At 32.0% G+C, this 21,630-nt stretch overlaps 1 protein-coding gene across 1 annotated transcript in view; it reads left to right on the top strand.

Annotated features, from left to right (window-relative positions):
- Positions 1-9,427: 9,427 nt before the first annotated feature.
- Positions 9,428-21,630, top strand: part of LOC149216341 (uncharacterized) — a 50,658-nt gene continuing 38,455 nt past the window's right edge. The window contains exons 1-4 of the mRNA XM_089391181.1: positions 9,428-9,583; positions 9,815-9,892; positions 10,021-10,096; positions 10,373-10,545. Coding sequence (XP_089247307.1) covers positions 10,073-10,096; positions 10,373-10,545 — 197 coding nt within the window. The 5' untranslated portion in view covers positions 9,428-9,583; positions 9,815-9,892; positions 10,021-10,072. The remainder of the gene's footprint in view (positions 9,584-9,814; positions 9,893-10,020; positions 10,097-10,372; positions 10,546-21,630) is intronic.

The raw sequence follows: 21,630 nt of genomic DNA, 5'->3' as shown, positions 1-21,630 counted from the left end.
TTAATTGTTTGAAATAATGGAAATCAAAGTATACAATTTAATAAGGTGTTATTTTGTTTTTTTTTTTCATTAAAATTTGATGATTCAATTTTGGGTAACATTATGATGTTTCTCTATTTAATTTTTAAGTATATAGACAAATCTAGGTTTTTGAAAAATTTTGGAGCATTTAAATTTATGTAGACTCCACAACTTAATTTGAAAAAAATTAAAGAGAAAAGAAAAAGGAAAAAAATATCACTAATTAAGCCATGGCAATAAGATTGGACAAGTTAACGCCGATGAATTGTCCAGACGACAACCTTTGGCCATAATCCGTGCAAAAAATATTCAACAAATCTTGCAGAATCAATGTTTAAATCATGTTTTTGATAGTGAAAATGGATTTGACACCATCAAAAACGTCTGGGGCACTCAAAATTTTGAAATTTGACAGTGATAATTTAGATTTATAAAAATCCCTACCAAAATTTATCAAAATATTACAAGAAATTCCATAATTTTCAAGACAAAAAAAATATGATTAGACTACAACATTATAAATGGTTTAATATTCTTTTTTTTGGTAGGTAAGCACCCACGGGGGATTTAAACCAATGACATATCGCAGGGAGTGCCTTAACAATGCATCCATTCATTGTCAATCCAAAACCTCGTAGATTAATTTAATATTCATTAATAATATAAATATAATAATAAAAAATATTATTAAATAACTTTATATATTATATAAACCACCTTATTGATTATTATAACCCAAACAAGATACATAGTACTTTTTACTATCATTAAAAGCTCAATTAAATTCACAATAAAATTATCTATCTTGCAATGTACTCATAGTACTTTTTGTTATCATTAAAAGCTCAAATAATTCACAATAAAATGATCTATTTTGCAATGTACTCTGTTCGATTCGCTTACCAATTATAAACGAAACGGAATGCATATTATTTTTTACTATTAGTAAAAGCTAAAATAAAGTCACAACTTAGATAGTGTTAATTTAAATATTTAATTTAAATATTTAAATTAATTTATAACATGTTTGGCCATTTTAAATGGTAAGATTTTAATAATTAATTAGTTAGTCGATTGTTATTATTATTATTATTATTTTTTTTTTTTTCTCAGTTTGTCAAACCAACAGTGAGGATAGCCATCTCTGGCTGCTATCCGCGAGTTGACACATCACTGTTATCAAGGAAAACCACGCCACCTGAAATAACCCGCTGTGGTCCGTAAGGGCGCAGGCTTTCACTCCTGCCAGATGCCTCTGGGTCTTGGGCCATTAACCTGTTTCCTTACGTCCGAGGAAGACGAGCTCTTAGCCAAGCAGAAGCAGTTTTAGGGCATACTCCAGGCCCTCGATTGTTATTAATTTAATATTATAATTTATAACACTTAATTTTAAAAAATAAATTATTTAATTAAATTATTTGATTAAATTATAATTTGAAGGTTTTATTTGAGCTTTCACACAATATAATACCAGGTGGATACTTGTTTCACTTAATTTATATTATAATGTATAGATATCACTACAATTTATAGATATGGTTATTGTATTCATGTATGATATTTATATACTTGTGTAGTGATTTTTTATTCTTAAGTTTTGTAGAAAAGCTATCCAAAAATAAATTCTTTGAAAATAACTCATGCTCAAGTACTTCTGAAAAAAAAACTCATGCTTAATATATTTAAGCAAGTCTTTGCATAACAAATGGATAGGAATAAGATGTAAATATGATGTAAATAAATTTACTTACTCCCACCTTTATTTATTGTTCAATACTTCATACTTATACTTCCTAGTGATTATTGCCCACCAAAATTTATTCATATTCTTGTACCGGACAAGCAATTAATTTATCCACTTCACATCTCAATTTATTAGTTTTAGCTAAATCAATACTATAAGATTCTATTTTCTTATTGACCACTATTAATTTACCATTAACCACTATAAATTATATTTTTATGCAATTTTTCTCAAAGTAAAATTTCTAACTTAAATGACACTACCCTGCCCCATAACACTTATTCACATATATCTTTTACACTACAAAAAATAAATTTTGATAAAATCTTAAACACTACAAAAGATGTACAATTGGTTATATATATGAACACATTTTTTTAACAAAATCAATTGAACATTACACATGAATAGGATGCTAATTTAACTTATATTTGCATTATTAACTAGTTCAATTTGATTATTTAATTTTGTTTGTTAATTAACCTATTTTTATTTTATTTTAAATTAAATAAATAATATACATTTATTTTCACCTCAAAGACAAAAGTATAGATTTGTTATTCGTGATAATAAAAGTGTATGTATTTATTATTCATAAGTTTTGTTATTTTTAAATTTTATATATAATTATTTGGAATAAAACTAGTAATTTTATATTAAATAATTGAAAATTGAAAATTTTATTAGGATAGTTAAAGGAATTGGTTTTAATGGTGAAAAGCTATGAACTTTTTACTATTGGACATTTTTTGTTAAAGCCATAGGGTTATCTTGAGGTAGTGATTGAATGTGTGGTTTCACGTAGAGAGCTCATGATCCATGAACACATCAATGGATCGAAGTCCACCCTCATATCCTTAATAAATATGCACACTTAAGGCTCTTTGAAACCCTATGGATATGACTTTGGGCTTATGGGGGGTTTATGTCCTTTCCCTCGTCTCTTGAGGATTGATATGTTTAAGTAACTTGTCTCCTCCCTAAGCACCTAAGCAAACTAGTAAGAAGAACCCCCTCTCATTTTACTGGAAGATTGGAAGCAATCTTGGAGGCCTTGGTCCCTCTGGTAAATGCTCAATGTATGTCTTTAAAACTCATGGATCATGTTCTTTCTCATTATTTTTGTAACAAAGGGTTTCATGCTTTCTCCTTTGAAACTAAAGAAGATAGAGATTTAATATTTCCAATTAAGACATATTTTTATGGCACTAAAGGGGTTTACCTAAACATATGGACATTTGATTTCAACCATGAAAATGGTGTTCGCTCTATTGTCCTAGTATGGGTAAGATTGCCTCATCTTCGTCTTCAATGTTAGAATGATGAGGTATTGAGGAGTATCGTGAGTACTCTTAGAACTTATATTGACAAAGTTGAGCCAATAGATGGAATAATGGCCTATGTGCATATTTGAATTGAAGTGAATCTATAAAATAGACTACTAGAAGCATTACAACTAACATTGGATGACTATATGCATATCCAACCTATCGAATATGAGAAACTGCTTTTGAGTGTAAGTAATGCCATGAATATTAGAAGTTCACTAAAAATTGTCTAAAGAATGCAGTAACAAAGCAAGGGAACCAAGAAAGGAGGAACAATGGAAACATGTAAAAAATAAGAGAGTTAACAATAAGAAAACAAGTAATGTTTCACAATCTAAGCAAGCTTTGCAATCTACAATAGCTACTCAACCCTTTGACACAGAAAGAGTCTCTAGGAAATCATTTAAAGTGGCATACAAAGATTAGGTGGATAGAACTAAAGGAACCTCCTCAATGGGTTGAAAGGAACAATAGGTGGTCTTAATAAAAACAAGTATGAACTACTTTCCCATGGTGAAAATATTCCCTTGGAAATATTTGAAGTCCCTTTGGTTAATTCTAGCTTTTCCACATTCAATCAAATTACGGGGGAATAATTTGATGATATTCAATCACCAACCCTAGAGATAAATATATATTATTTTTTTATTTTTATTTTTATTTTTTTTATCATGAGGAACAATGCTTTCCTTCTCAAAATAAAGACCATATTACAATAAACATTTCCCTAGTGATCAAAGCTCCCATCATGAAGAAGAGGAATGGTTTGATGATGATATGGAAGAGTAAGCAATAGAAGGAAAAATATTGTAAGAGGGTTGGTAGAAAACCATATAAGGAAAAAAAGAGAAGAAATGGTGAAAAAAGAGATAAAGCTTAGTCAACAACATACTATTATGAATCTAACTGGAAAAGGAGCTATAAGGAACCAAAGTGTGTTGAATCCACTTGTTGGTGGAAATTAAAAAAAAACATAGGTAAATGATGATCGTAGTCTTGTAGAATTGTAGGGGATTGTGTAGCATGAAAATAAATTGAATAAATAATGGGCTTGGTTTAGGAGGAAAAACTAACATTTATCCTACTCCAAAATATAAAACTAGAGGCTACTAAATCCTTAAATAAGAGCAAAAACCTTTGAAAAAATAGTGAAGGATGGGTGGTAAACACCAAAGGGCCTTTAGACTATTATGGATAGTGTGGAATAGTTCTTCTTGTTAATCAGTTTACAATTAACACTTCTTGTACCGGTTACACACTAGTTTTAAGCATTTCCTCACAAGTGAAGTTTTTAATTTAGTTAATGTTTACATGCCAACTTCATACTCTAAAAATGTGGATTTTTGAGACATTTTATTAGTGTTGAGAGGGTTAGATCCTAGTTTCATAGAATTGTGGTTGGTGATTTCAACACCACCCTTAATCACAAAGACAAAAGCAGGTGAAGCATTGTTAGAGACCCTCTTAGGGATCAAATACAAGATTTGATATATTTATGGGATCTTTATCAAGTCAAATAGTGGAAGATACACTTGTTCCAACAAGTGACAAGAGCCTATACACACAAAAGCAAGATTAAATAGAATCTTGGTTTACCTGCTTTCTAAAGAGTGATTATTCAACATCGTCTAAAATTTCCCCTTATGCACCCTTTGATCACGTGTCTATTCTACTTCATCTCAAGGAAATCCTTGATTATGTTCCTATTCCTTTTCAATTTAAACCTTTATGGCTTCAAAACAAGATTCATTTTGATATAATAATAGCTTCATGGAGCAAATGGATTATTGATTTGCCTTACTATATTTGGGAGAAAAAATAAAATCCACCAAGAAGGTGCTTAATGGAATGGACCAAAGCTTCTTTCTCCCCTCTTGATATAGAAGTGAAATAAAACTAATAGAAATTATAATTAATTCAAATCAAAATAGAATAAGAGAAGGTTATTCAAGAGTTATTATCAGAAGAGAAGGATACCTTCAACAATATGAAAAATCCCTTCAGCTAACAAAAATGAAATTGAGATCAAACCAAGAAGCTTATGACTTGAGCCAAGGGATAAGAACACACCTTATTTTCATAAACAAATTAAGTCTAGATAGAAAAATAATGTTAAAGAGACATATCTCCCTTATTGGGAAAATTCGTATTCCTTTGACAAAATAAAAAAGGTTTCCGTCAATCACTTTGGTGATCTTTATGTAGAAAAGGATTTTCTTAAGCCTAAAATTACAGTGGCTATTCTAGAACACATTACTTCTATTATCTCTCTTGAGGAAAATAATATTATTTTATAGAAGGTGTTTAACGAGGAAATTTCAAAGGCTATTTGGGATCTTTCCCTTAACAAGGCTCTTGGTCTAGATGTATTCACAATTCATTTCTATATGGAATGTTGGAACATTTCAAGTTTGATCTTATTTTGGCGATTCAATATGTGAAAAAATATTTTCGAATAGGAGAGACATAAAATATTCCTTCCTTTCTCTTATTTAAAAAAAAGACAACCCCTCCTCTTTCTCAAGATTCATACCTACCTCATTGTGTAGTGTCTCATACAAAATTATGTCCAAAATTATAGCAAATATACTTAATCATATACTTCCAAAAATCATCTCCTAGAACCAAGGGGGGTATACAGAAGAAGAAAAAAAAGAAAAAAAGAAAAAGAAAAGAGATAAAATGTTGATAATATGTTTTAGGTCCAGGAAGTGATCCACTTGCGCATGACTAAAGGAAACAAAGATATTGTTATTAAAAATTTGATATGGCAAACTCTTTTGATTGGGTGAAACACTCCTTCCTCTTTGATGTTCTTCATAGGTTTGATTTTCATGTTGATTTTATGCACTAGGTTTCTTCTTATATCGGTAACCATTGGATACCTCCACTTGTCAATAGGCATCCCTTAGGTTTCTTTAAAGAAAGCATGGGGCTAAGGCAAGGTTTCTCTCTATCCCCCTTGTTTTAAATTATTATGGCAAAACCACTTAATTGATTATTAGAAGCTAGACACAACAATTGAAATATTATAGGTATACAAATCATAAGAGTGGTTATAAACATTAACCATCCCTAGTTTGTTGATGAAACCCTTCATTTAGGAGGGGATTCTACTACTATTGTAAGAAGGTTCAATAATATCTTGGATTTGTTCACTTAAAAAATTTGAAGGTTTGATCAATCACAAAAAAAATAATAAAAAAATCTAGATTTACACTCGAATGTGAGCCAAAATATATTAGTTGTTTTTCCAAACTTTTTAAATTTCCTTATAAGGTGGTTGGTATTCTTTAAAATATATAATATGCCTGTTTGTTTCCATTTTTCCTCTTGTAACTTGTAGGAACATATTGTAAACAAAATCAAGACTAAATTTGTCCTGTGGGGTGTAATGGTTAAACCCTCCACGACATCTAATTCCCATAAAATTTGTTCTATTAACTCTACCAAATTTTCAATATTCAACACTCTTGGCCCTTGTAGGTTTAAAATAATAGATAGCCCAAGAGATACAAAAATTCTAACAACAAGGGTAGGGGGAAATAACTAGAAGAGGTTTCATCTAGTCAGTCGGTCTATTGTCAAAGCACCCATGTCACAAGGTGGATTATGAATCAAGGATCTTTGGAGTAATAATTTTAGGGGAAACCAACCACTAATCCAAGCTCTTGTGCTCCATTCTTTGAAAGTCCTGGTTATATTTTCAAAGAGAAAAGTCCTTTTATGACATTTCATCATGGCCTTTTGATGGCTGGCAGAATGGTTAGAATTTTGGCTTTATTCCACCTAAAATCCCCCTAGTTAAGTAGTTAGAAACACATATTAAAGGGTATACTTCAAGAAGGCACTCCTCTAATTATTAATGTGGTTAGGAACATTAAATTTTTCAATAAATAAGGGCTATAATACATAGTTGGAAAAAGTCGTTTTTTCTCCTAGTTCCCCCTAATGGAGTAAGATTGGGCATCCAAATGGTATCACTAGAATCAACATTTTTCACAAATATAGGGGTACATGGTGCTTTCAAATGTGCTTTAGACAATGCAAAAAATATTTCCCATTTATTTTTGGGTGGTTTGTTCACATTTCAAGTCTAGTAACATGCATTGAAAGTGATTAAGCATCAATTTTGTGGTTCAAATTCTTAGATGTATTTATTTAGCAAATGAGGATTTAAGTAGCAAGGGATCCTTAACAACAAACAATTGTTGAGGTAGTTGTGGATTACTATCCTAAAATATATCTATTAGAAAGTCTAGTTGGCAAGAAATTGGGTAATCCCCCAACAAAAGTAGACTTCCAAGCCTAAATTCATAGCAAATAGAGTTTTTGCACTATTAGCAGAATGCACTACCTCTAAAGGCTTCCATCTCTCCTCTACATAATTGTTAGAACTTAATAAAGATACTTGGCTGGCATAGTTTAATCTTCACACTCATTCTCCTAGATTCAAAGGGAGATCAATCTCCATGAGGTGAATTTGGTAGTTTCACATGAATCAAGAAGAATTCTCAGCGTGGAGAGCTCACTAGATTGCTTATCTTCTTTTCTTTGAGGGAGCTTCGAGACATAATCCAAGGGAAATAAGTGCAAGGGAGGTGGGGAGGAGGGGGGTTATTTATAATGTGGAGGAAACTCTGTATCCATATATTGTTGGAGTGTAGGGTTTTCATTCAAAAACTTGGTAGAAATCTATGGAAATTCATGACATACAAAACTTGACAGTGAACATGGATACATTAATAATCATTAGGCATTTGATCAAGAGAACCAATTAATTTTCAGGTCAAGTTTGCTTTAGCATTACGCTAGGCTAGGCACCTTTCTTCCTGTTTTTCTCAACTAAGTCCTTTTCATGTTTTGAGAAGCAATGTTCTTCTCAACTAAGTTCTTTTCATGTTTTGAGAAGCAACAACGTTGAAGTAGATAGAATGACATCCCAAGCCACATCAATCACATTAGAAATCACCTCTCAATATTAAGTCATGACACTTGGCAAAATCAATTGAAATGCCTTTCCCAAAACAAGCTCAACAAGTTATAGTGAACAATCTAGTCAGGCATCCTATTGTGAACAAAGGCTTGGAAGGAGAGGCAAATCACTCAATATGAAGCTCTTCTTTTTAGTGAGTTTCATTTTGGTTATGTTCTTCAAAGTATTTAAGATACTAGGCTCACTTTGTAAACATTATACTTATTATCATGAATAAGACTTAGCATATTTCAAGAACTATATTTTATTGCATTGTTGTAAAGTCCCATATATATATATATATATATTTATTTATTTATTTTGAATATTTTATAATAAAAATCCACCAATATCAACTAAAAAACTAAATTTATTAAATAAAAAAATACATTTTATAATAAAACCAAAACCAAAATATAATATTTACATAATTTATATATACTTTTAATGGTAAAATTAAAATTAAAAATAAAAATAAAAATCCTAAATTTATTAAATAAAAACATACATTTTATAACCAAACCAAAACCAAAATATAATATTTATATAGTTTATATATACATTTTAAAAATAGAAATAAAAAATAAAAAATAATAATCAAGATATAATAAACACAATAATAAAAAATTTACATTAATATTAAATCAAATTACCATTAAAAAAATTAATAATTTTATATTATTTTAATATTAAAAATAAATGTCATATAAAATTTAATAATGTGGGTACGTCAAAATAAAGTCTTCCATATTCTCTAATTACAGGTAGGAAAAACATGGCCGCTAATAAGTACAAGGAAATTAGAACATACGAAAATGTACTAATATCACGGTATTTTGAATTGATTTAATATCGCAATATTTTGAATTTCCTTTGCTATTATTGAAATGTTTAATTAATGCATATTTATATAACTCGGAAGAATAAACTTGCTTATGATACATACGTTAAACTATGTGGACACTGGATTCGCAATAGATAATAGTAAAAATGTGTACAAATATAGATGTAATATAAATATGGAAGTTTTTGTTCACAGTCATATAAATAATTTATTGGAAAAAAAATGTAATACTGAGATATGGATTACATTCATTCCAGTTTTGGAACTTGAAAGTCCATTTCCATGATACACACTTCATTAACACAATTTTAGAATCTTACAAAATAGGCCCTAATATTGTTTGAACCATTAAAGAAATAATTCAAAACCGCTTGGATTCCTCAGAGTTTGTATACCGCCAATTTGTTTCTAGAAACCTTGGCATCAACAAAAGCAATGGCGGTGGATTTTTGGGAAAAAAAAGATAAAAAGCAGATAAAGATGAACGTGATAACTATTTGGAATTTGGAGCAGGCTTGTGACCGTTTGAAGTGGAGCTTATAAACACAGTTTTGGACTCCGAACATCGTATCAGTTTCTTCACAACTTCTTCTGTATTCGCATTGGCTTGGCTTCCTTTTCTGCTCTGTTTGGTCCATTGCATCGGTTTCATCTCAGCTTTTTCTGTATTGGTATTTGCTTGGCTTTTTGTTGTTCTTTATTAGGTCCATTGCGTGGCCATGCATGCTGTTTTTTACAGTCCATTTTATATATTGAGCGTCTTTCTCTATTTCACTTTTAGTATCTGATTGATCTGTTTTTAGTTTTCCATTTTTGTATGTGTGTGTCTGCACCGTTTGTTCAGCCTATTTTATTTTCCTGAGGAAGGTGAACAGCCGATTTTATTTTGCTGCCGGTTTTAGGGCTTAATGTGGACAGCTGGAGATGGATCGGTGATTTCAGATTCTTATGCGGTTGTAATCACTGGAATGGAGTAGCAGGTATGCTATCCTTATTTACTAATATCCACAAAATAGGATATTATCTATAGAAAGGGAACGTTAGTATGCATACGGTCCGAAGCTGTTTCTACGAGAGGTTTAACAGTTTTTATCATTTCTATTTCAAGGAAATGCAGGGTGTGGGAAAGAACTTCGGCGTAGCGATTCTTTGACATTTGAATGGAGATAGAGATCGTCATGGAGGTAAAGATCTCTCTGTATTGGGCCGTGCTGTTAATTTTATTTGGTGAAGATCTTCCTGTACTGGTCCGTGCTCTTAATTTTATTTGGTGAAGATCTTTCTGTATGCTTATCGGCAATTTTGGCCAGCGGATTTTTGACCTAATCTTTTCGTTTTTGAAACATTGAAATTAGCCTTAGCTGAGTGAGTTTGCGTTCCTCTACAATTAGCCTGAGCTCTGTTATAGGCTTTGCTGTGCTCTATGCTATTATTGTACTAAAACCCTTTTTCTATTTCAGGGTTCGGTTGGTTTGGGTTTGAGTGCTGTTTACATCACTGTGGTTCCAGGCGGGAGAAGAATAGAAGATGGAGGAGGATCAATCTTTCCTCAATTATTTGATGTGTATGTGGGTAATTGCAGAGGTCGTAGTCGCCGGTACTGCGTCAACATCAACCTTCGCCTCGATGCAAGGTAGGCCGACCCCATACCTTGTCATTTTCTTTTTAGATGTTATGCCAGGTAGGCGGAAATACACCTTGTCATTTTCTTCTTACATGTTTTGCCAGGTAGGCAGAAATAGGCCGACCCCATACCTTGTCATTTTCTTTTTAGATGTTATGCCAGGTAGGCGGAAATACACCTTGTCATTTTCTTCTTACATGTTTTGCCAGGTAGGCAGAAATATCCCTTGTCATTTTCTTTTTTAAATGTTTGGCAAAAAAGAAGAATATTCTCTCGATCTTTATGCATATAGCTGGAAATTTAGTGTGAGAATAGAATGATGCTCTCTGTTTTAAATGTTTTGCCAAAACTAGGCTGATGTCTCTCTCGATCTTTATCCGAATAACTCGAATGAGAATATTGGCGGACATATTGATGTGTAGTTAATGGAGGTGTGAGTGAGAATGGGTAGCTACTCCATACCCATAGACATATTAATGAGTATGTGCGAGACGTATCATGGTGTGAGAGAGAATGGGTAGCTACTCCATGCATGAGTAGTGTACCCATAGACATAAATGAGTAGGTAATGGTCAGACCATTCATGTTATGGCAGCGATATCGATTTGATGTGCTTCGGTTTCTGAAACAGTTAGTTTGTGGTTGAGAATGTTGGCAGAGGGAGCTGTGTAGGTTACCCGTAATACATATAAATGAGTAGGGAATGGAGGTTTGAGCCGTACGGTTAGGTCAGTAAAATCCATTTGATGTGCTTTTTCAAATAGTTAGGTGAAACAACAAATATTAGTACGGTTCTCTTTTCTTATTATGTTTTTGCCAAAATGAGGAATGAATGGTGTCTCGATCTTTCTCCGTATTTGTGTAGATAGTGCATGCCCATAGACATTAATGAGCAGGTAATGGAGCTGTCAGCCGTATCATTGTCAGGCCATTCATGTTATGGCGGCGATATCCGTTTTTATGTGGCTTCAGTTTTTGGTTCTCTAACAGTTCGTTCCTCGTTGCTGGTTTGGTGGTCGACGGGTTACGAAAAGTTGAGTTGTTAATACTAAAATGATAATTATAAAGAAATTAAATATATTCATTAAAATATATAAAACTGTTGATATAATAAAATGACATTAATTATTTTTTAATCATACTTGTTTTTTTATCTAATTTAATTAGATTTTGTCTTAAAATTATTTTGATCTTAAAATCAAATCTAAAAATAATTTGTAATTATTTTTGTTATAGATATGGATCATATCTTGTATTTGGTATCTGCAAATTAAAATGCTGAATAAGTGTTTTAATTTTTTAAATATAAATTTTAATTAATATATTAAACATAAATAAAATAATAATATTAAAAATAGAATTTGTAATGCTTTTATAAAATTTATAAAATTATTTTATTGGCCATTTTTTTAAATTTAAATTTAAAATTAATATTTTTTAATTATAATTTTTTTTATATAATTAAATTAAATTAAATTTTAAATTAAATTAAATTTTAAAATATAATTTAAAGATAATTTGTAATTATTACTCTTATAAATAAATCATATTTTATAGTTTTTAGTATGTAGATATTTATATAAATATTAAATTGGGAAAAATTGTTAAAATATAAATAAAATATAAATATTAAAAAATATAATTTTTTTTTTTTTAAATCGTTTTTGTTTTTTAATTTAAAATGATAATAATTAAATTATATATATATATATTTATATTTTATATGTTAAATTTATAAAATAATTAACCTTAGATTTATAAATAATCACATAAATAATACATTTAAGTATTGTATAATTTTAAAATTATGGTTGAATTGGAAGTTAGAGATTTATAACATTAGATTTATTATAAAACATATTATAAGTTGAAGTTTAAAGTTTACTTTTGGCGTAATTTTTTAAGATTGATTTGTTTGGAAATTTAATTATAAATTGAAAGAAGATAGTTTTAAGTTGTGGAGTCTACACAATTAAATGTTCCAAATTTTTTCAAAGCCTTAGATTTATCTATATATTTAAAATATAATCAAATAACAAAACACTATAATCTTGCAGAAAATTGAATCGCCAAATTTTACTTAAAAAAATCAAAATAACACCTTAAAATTTTACTTAAAAAAAAAATCAAAATAACACCTTATTAATCCGTCAATAGCCATTGTTGTTTTGATGATCAAATAATAAAATATTATCACTATTAATACAATTGTAATGAGTTAGGAAAATTTTAGTTACTAATATTAAATATTAATGATAATACAATTAAATATATCTAATATTAATTATTATTAATATTGAGAGAAATTTTTGGAACTTGTGTGGAGGATTTTAATATCCTTGTAATGAGAATTTTATTTTTCGTTCATTTTCCTTTTTATTTATATGTTTTATATCTAGATAAAGTTACATAAATTAATTAAATTCCAGTGTAATATGTCTAAAAGGTATACATATTCTATTTTTATGTTTTGAAACTGTGATCTCTTAGGAGGAAACACATGCTCTTAACCATTAGGCTTTGTGATCAACTCAATTAGCTATTTTAGTTCGTTCATGGAAATATTTTTTCTAGAACAAAATTAAAATCCTCCACACAATTTTATTCAAAAATCTATACTTTCTTATTATTATATACCTAATACCAATTATTTTTTAATAAAATTGTGATAAAAAATTGTAATGCCATTTTAAATCTTTTGTAATGCCATTAAAAAAATAAAACACATAAAATTAATAATTATTTTTAAGTTTAGAATTATGATTAATAATTAAATCAGCGTGAGTAAAAAGACATTTAATAAAATTTTAGTTAAATTTATAATTGGTTAGATTTTAATAAAGGGTTTAAAACGGTAATATAAGACAAACTATATATCTGCAATCTTCCCAGAGGAAAAAGAATCAAGTGCCCGGGAATACTTTCAGGAGCTCCTTTTCAGGATGCAGCCCACTCCGAAACTAGTCCGTAGACGATCACTCAGTCTTATATATGATATTTTATAATATTTGGCTTGCTTGGACATGAGGAGAACCCATAGGTCACCGGACTGACTACACAAGGCTTTCCGCTGCTGTATTCTCTTTGTGGTTCTGAGAGATCGTTTTCCAAAACGAAACTCTTCATGCATGACTTATAGGACAAGCGCATGATCGAGCTTAGCCCTTTAATTGATAAGGGGGCAAATCTAGAAAGCACTCCATGTTGGTAGCGCAACTGTAACAATCAACCTAACAACTCTCCGCCTTCAGAAACTCGTCTTTTGAAAGGCCCTATCTAGGTCCTTTCAAGTCGAATTCTTTGCCAGTCATTCAACATTCGTAAAAGGTCAATACTTTTGGAATTGGGTCTTTGCTCTAACAGGGTAGTTTGAGGGAGAAGTTGGCCGGAGATTTAGTGTTTAACTTGGGGGTTGGCTCCCTCGAGATGAAGGGTAGGGTAGGGCAGACGCGAAGTCAACCTAGTGTCACTGAGCAACAGGATGAGGCGGAAGATACTTTCGACACTAGATCAGTGAGACCACAAAACTCATCTTGATCTTTGACTAACAGACTCTGGCGATATACCCACCCAGATAGGCAAGAGAATAATGCTGCGCTCCCCCTCTCTCTTGCCTACCTGCCCCTTTCATTCCACATGATAAAGTCCCTTAAATGAACACATTAAAGCCCCCTTTTCCAGAAATGAATGAATGAATTTATTGTAGGGTATAACATTGTTTTATCCAGGGTACCGTATAAATGACTGGCTTCCCACCCGATTAATCACTGTATAGAGTGGATCAGTCTTCATCTTCAACATCCAGTGTTTCTTTCTTTCTGATTATCTCCCTACCCTCCACCTTGGTTTGTTGTGCCCGTCCTGGGTTTTCGCCGAACGAGCGTCAAGTGTTAGCGGGTCTATAGATTATAGTTTGGAGTTTTGTTTATCTTGGTATAGGTTTTTTCAACTAAATATTAAAGTGGATGTTTTTTTTAATCATTTTTTTATAAAGTTTGAAATATAAATAAGATATTTAATGTTAAAATAATATTTTCATTTATTTAGCTTTTAAATTTATTTTTAATGAATTGAATTAAATTTAAAATTTCTAAGAAATGTTTTTGGCAATAATCACATTGGTTTATGGTAATATTATCATGATTTATTTTCAATTCAAGTACTATTCCTATATTAATATTAGGATAAATTTATATATATTTTATTAATGGAAAAAGAATGAAAAATTTCCATTAATAACTGTGTATTGAATTTAAATTTCTTTATTTAAACACATTAATATATATTTTTAAGTTAATTTTTATTTAATTAATATTCTTAATTAAGCATAGGTTTTTTGGTTAAATAGAATAATAATAAATTCTAACTAACTTTTTTATATATATATTTTAATATATTTTTTAACTTCATTTTTATAATAAATAAATTTTTTAAATATAAACATAATTAATAATTTTTTTAAATATAAATATAGTTATAAGATTCTCATTGTAACCCTCTATATTCATTTAAATATATAAATTTATATATATTTATAAATATATATAATGTTTAACTAATAGATTTTTTAATTTTTTTAAACATAGAATTTATAACAAATCTGGTTTTATATAAAAATAGTTAAAAAAAAATAAATTAGTAAATAAATAAACTTATGTCTTTCACTTCTGGTCTTGTCTTTTGCAGTTGAAGCCCAGTGCAATGTAGCCGTTTTTTTTAGGTCAAATATAGTTGTTTTTCCATTTAACTGGTTACCATGATCCGAGTCTTCACCTTGTCCTGAAGAAGAACCACACTATCTGAGTCTTCACCTTGTCCTGAAGATGAACCACACTTGCTGGTTCGAAACGCGTCAACAAATGAATTGTGATGTGATTATTGCAGAAAACATTTCTCAAAAATCTGATATGGATCACAGAAGACTCAATTCAATAAATTTTAAATTTTAAAATATATATAATTTTTTTTTACTTTTAACTGTTAGAATAATTAGCATTAGAATTTATAAATAATTAAAAGATAATGTATTGATGTATTCCATAACTTTTAAGTTATAATTGAATTGAAGTTTTACTTTAGGCTTGTGAAATTAGATTATCAAGAGGCATACATATGTTATTCTCAAGATGTTACTAAGGCTTGTATAAGATATAATTAATAAAATTTATGGTCACTGAAGTTAATTTAAATTTAACTAGTCAAAACTTCAAGTGGTGCATTGATCAAATTTAATAATGATATTTTTTGTTGACAAGTTTCATCTTCATAAATAATATAACCATGCTGAAATGCTAGTTTAACATCATAGTTACTAAAATGTTATCAACTTAAGCTATTGGTTTTAGTTTAGTAATTCTAGTCAATTTTTAAATGACATGACCTCAAATTGCCATATATACAATGACAGTAAGATTATATTAAAAGTAAATGTCATGACTAGAAATGGACATTCACTAGAGTAAAAGATTGTGGTGGCAGAGAGATAAAAAAAGAATGACATAGTACAAATACATTACATAAATGGATGTTATTATCACAAAATTCCTTATATGTTAGATTTGCAATCTAGATGGTGTCTAATAATTTCCTAATGATTTAAGAAAGTCTTCCTAAAACATGGCCTTCATCTAGAAATGGGGATATGGATAATTGGAATGATCCTTTGCAAGATCACTTAACACCTTCCACAAAAAAATGTGCTAAGAAAAGACTTAGATAAATGGATCATTTCCTTTTATTTTGCAATAGAATATGCAAAACAATGTGAAGCATGAAGTGAGATCCACTTAAACGAGTATAATCCCAAACAACCAAGATATTGAACTCTTTTTTTTTTGGCCTCTCTTTGCATCTTTCCAAGGTTAGCCTTGGACCTTCTTTGGCTCAAGCTAGCTTTCAAAGTAATCCATCTCCTTTGAGATGTGAGAATTAGTTTGGTTATTGAATTCTCTGTTACATTTTTTGTTACCCTATTATGGCCTTGTATAGAGCCTAAGCTAATTAATTGTTTTGGTGGTTTCTCAGGGGTAAAATGTACTATCTATGGGTTGGATTTACTTTTCCTTAGGGAAGATCCCCCTTTTCTTTATCTTTGTGGGATATCTCTTGCCCACGTTTCTCTCCTTTTTTTCCTTTCCTAGTTCCTTCACCTTTTCCTTGTAGTGTTTTCATTTTTGCAAGTGACCCCATGCGACAACCTTTCACTCCCTCTTTCTTACTTTTTAAATATTAGGAGTCTTTTGGAAATTGGAGCACTTTTTGCAACCTCCTTTCTATTGTAGTGGTGTACCCTTCAATAATAAAGATTAAGTGGTGACACTACATCCTTCTATCACTATCAAGATCTTTTAACATTATACAACTTTACATGTATTCTCCATCGGGTTTACTTCACCATGCATCATCCAAGATCCACCACAAGCATATGAGAAGAGATCACATCACATCACAATTTCAACCAAGAAAAGTAACTCGACTTATCCATCCATAGCCAAATTTTAAGAGAGAAATTACAGAAATTTCAAACCTCCCAAAAGATTTTCCCTCCAAAAATTCCACCATATCAAAATGTGAGGAAGTGCACCTCTATTTATAGAAGAACTGCTCAACTTTTCTTACAATAAAATATTAATTTTCCAAGCTAAAATCCCCTTATGGAGGAGTAAAAATCCCTCTTCAACAATTAAATAATCCACAACAATACAATTTAAAAGCATTTATGCCAAGTTTACAACAATGAAAATTAGGGAGCATGAGTGTTCACAAAACAAGGGCTGCAAAATACCCTACGATGTGAACACATTAGACTCATAATAGTAGCATGGGACCTCATAGATAGGACATCGTCTTTGTGAATTTGATGAACCATTTATCGAAAATCAAACAGGGGTTGGGCTTAGTCAAATCTACCAAATAAATGGCACTTGAAAAGTCAGGTCCAATTCAGGTTTGTAGGTAGTTCAGGTCAACCTATTTCGAAAGGCTGTTAACAAATACATATATAGATATATAATTTAATGCATTCAAGGCTGAGCACATTAGTTTCCAAACTCCTGAAACAGTTAAGTGGTGATCTGCGCCCTCTGTAATGCTTGCTGCTTAGCAATGTCATTGGCATAACTGTTTTGATCCCTGCACTTTTGAAATTTTGAAGCAAGAGAATCTGCTGCTAATTTACTCCACTAGACTGCAATATTCCACCTATCATGGAAATACTTGCATACTCATGTCTTCAAATCCATAGGACCAAGAAGAGTATATCATAGTGTTTGGATGAGCCAAATAGAGGGTAGCCATCCTTCTTTCCTCATCATAGACTTCCTTAGCTGCAATGTAAGATGCTGAACCAGGCTTTGGTTGATGAAACTCCTAAGGATCTTGATTTAGACTGGCCAAGAATGTCCCTGTGAATTGTGAATTCTGTCACTTTGGAATTTTTTTTGGCACTTGTTGATTGTTCATACCTTATCTCTCATGTCGCTCAGCTCTAGCAGATGACTCAGAAGCTCTTTTTATGGTAGTACCCTGCTGTTTACAGATTTGGACAACAGCGGTTTGAGGATGTTTATGATTGTCTTCTCTCCTTGTATTGCTAACACCGAAATTGGTCCCAGTTTGTTGTTTTTTTGGAGAATGTTGATGCCAAAACCACCTAAGAATTAGCTTACATTATCAGTGACAACAATGACCTTCACATCCTTTTTCCTCATTGCCTCGTCATATTTTCTTTTAGGCTTGCAAGAACTGTTACTTCCAGAGTATTGACTGAGCTCACCAACTCAACTATATGGTCGTGCATTGAGATCATTGAAACCTGAGCTAAAAATTTGGATTTGCCTCTCACTGGCTGTTGATGTCCATTTTGTTAATTTCTGCAGGTGGACCATCACTTAATATTGCATAGTAAACTCTTCCATAGGACCCTTCCTAAATAATGAAACGTATTATAGGTCTGCTTGAGCCTTTTCATAAAAAATGATCAGACATTCCAACTCTGCCCCCTTTACCTCGTGCAAAATTCTTTTTTATTAGATCAACTACATGCCTTCCATTGTCTTAGGTTAGATGTTGCACATGATCATGCCCTGAAGGGTGTCAAAGATACTCAACTGAAAATGTGTAACATCTGGCTCCTACTTGGGGACAAGTGCTCCCTTGAGCACTTAGATCAACTACATGTCTTCCATTGTATTAGGTTAGATGTTGCACATGATCATGCCCTGAAGGGTGTCCTCAAAAATACTCAACCGAAAATGTGTAACCTCTGGCTCCTACTTGGGGACAAGTGCTGCCTTGAGCACTTGCGAGTCCTAGAATTTCACCAAGTAAAAGCACTACGCCAATGAAGCCACTTCACATCATCACAAATGTGCAATGGTCCTTTCCACAGTGTTTGATTGCCATAAAAGAACAGAGACACATTGAAGCACGAATGTTTGTAACTCAAAACATCCTTCTGGCTCCTTAGCAGTTCAGATACCACCACTTCATTGCCATCCATCAGACTTGTCTCAATTCAAATGCATAAGTCAACCAGAGGATTCATAGATCCTGCCTTGCCAGACTGTTGGTGCATTTCTTTGTATATTAGGCCTAAGATTTCAGCATTGTTGATGAGTGTTTTATAGCAATTAATACTTGAAAAGGCATAACCAACTTCTGGGCACCTGGCTGAATGAGCGAGCATGTGCCATTTCTTGTAGATACCACTGGAAAATTTAGAAAAATAATCCTTCTCCTTTGTCTACCTACATCCAACTTTTTCCCTCCATGCTGCTGCAATATTTTGGACTGTGGATGATTTAAAATTGTACCCATAGTTCCCAAATGGATAAAACAAAATGGCATGAAGTTGATATACCAAACTGATTCATGGAACCCAAAATGCATGAAGAGTTAATGAAATCTTCACCAAACTGATCCATGGAACACAAAATGCATGAAGAGTTAATGAAGTCTTCACCAAACTGTTCCATGGAACCCAAAATGCATGTGTCACCGCAAATCTGTTCAGCAAGAGGGCCTTTTGCAGAATTTTCCGAGCTTTCACTTGATTTAGTAGATGTTGGAGATAGTACCAAACTTCCAAGTACTTCGTCAGGTAGTTACATCCTAACACTGCTCGTAGGAACAGAGAACAGGTCCATTAAGACATCATATGTTAAAGGGACATCATATACATTTTCTGCTTTTACTTTTCCCTCAGAAATCTTTCCTTAGCATAAAGTTGTCACTGCCTTCGTCCTTGTTGTTGTCATTAGAGAGATCACCAACCAGGTTTTATCGCTGTTTTTATCAGTTTGTCCATGTAAATAAGGGTTCTCAGCAGTACTAATAATTTCATCTTCAGGGCTGCAATCACATTGATCATCAGTTCAAAGAAATTAATAAAAAAATCCCTCCTTAACATGTGTCTTAGCCCAAAGATCCTGTTTTCTTTTTGTAACTATCTTTGTCCATATTGTAATAAGGGTCAACATTCGTCTCAGCTCTAGAGTCCAAGGTTTGGGTGCCGAAATCACATACATCATAGACAAAGGTTTCATTATTGTCCTGTTCCAGACACAAAGGAAAAATTGGTCTGGTCTGCACCTCATCATATTTCCCATCGAGCTGTTAGGGTTCATGAGTATCAAATTTTGGAGTGTGATGTTAAGAGCCCGGAAGGTTCTTCTTGAGAACTGGAACGTGAGTGCTGTTATCTTCATTTAACTGAGCAGGTTCATGGTCAGGTCACTGATTTGCTTTATTCGCCTCAACAAGTTGGTGATAAATGCAATTTCATTCTTTTTCCACAATTAGTCGACAAGGTGAGATGTCAATGTCTTCACAATGATGCTTATCTCACCTCACAAGCATCAAATCTTCAGAATATTTAAAGAACAAGGACTTTGTTCTTCCAATGAAGTTCCATAGATGGAAATATCTACAAGATTGAATTTCATCTGATGTCATCTTTTGGGAAACGGGATTTATTTGCAGTAATGGTGCCAAGATGTTACCACAATATCTCTGATTTCTCAAGATAAGTCTGAAAGCTCAAGAGCTCCAAGGGTTAGCTCAATCGGTCAAGTTGGGGCCTCGCCAAATGGGAGGTCACTTGCAGTAGGCCGAGGGGCGTCAGCCCAGATTTTTCCAATGGACGTAAAGATTGAATTTCATCTGATGTCATCTTTTGGGAAACGGGATTTATTTGCAGTAATGGTGCCAAGATGTTACCACAATATCTCTGATTTCTCAAGATAAGTCTGAAAGCTCAAGAGCTCCAAGGGTTAGCTCAATCGGTCAAGTTGGGGCCTCGCCAAATGGGAGGTCACTTGCAGTAGGCCGAGGGGCGTCAGCCCAGATTTTTCCAATGGACGTAGCGCCACCCGTTGACCGAAGGTGTCCATGAACCATGCGCAAAAAAATAAAAATAAATAAATAAAAAAATAAAAAAAGAAAAAGTTTGAAAGCTCAAGTGTGAAACCCTTGTGTAATTTATGAGGGGGGGCCACTATTACCTTACCGACCCTCTTCCCGCTTTTGATTGGCTCTACTTCCATTCAAGGGGGGGGGTTATCCCTAGTAAATGTTAGGTATCTAATGGCCCAGTGAAACCAAGAGTCCCCTAAGGATTCTACTTTTATTACTACCAATCAAATGATTGAACAAATAAGGTTTAAAGTGGATCTTGAAGATATGATTGCTATGATTTTGAGGTTAATTTCCAAATTTAAGTTCAAAGGGAAGGTCCCCAAACACACACAATCAGGGAATTATAGAAATTAGAAGGTGATTTTGGAGAGTAAACCTTAGCAAAATAGTCTGAATGATTTAAAAAAAAGAAGGGTGATAGAGGATAGAAGATCAGTTCCTTAGCCTACCAATATATTTTTCGGGGACATATGGGGTCAAGGATCAACACACTTGAAGAGAATTGGAGTATTTTTACATTCACTAGGCTAGGATAAATCCATTCACTATCCCTAGACTTTTCAATCTTCAAGGACAAGGGAAGGACCCCACTTCTTCCTTCCTTAAAGTCTTGGAGGGAGGTTTTTTTAAGGAGGGATAGTGAAAATAAAATACCATGCTTACCTGCATAATGCTTAA

Source organism: Pinus tabuliformis, chromosome 1_1 (assembly GCF_031772625.1).
Source record: "Pinus tabuliformis cultivar Carrire ecotype Pingquan chromosome 1_1, CPIR1, whole genome shotgun sequence".
Taxonomy (NCBI): Eukaryota; Viridiplantae; Streptophyta; class Pinopsida; order Pinales; family Pinaceae; genus Pinus; species Pinus tabuliformis.
This window is presented reverse-complemented; position numbering and strand designations above follow the sequence as displayed.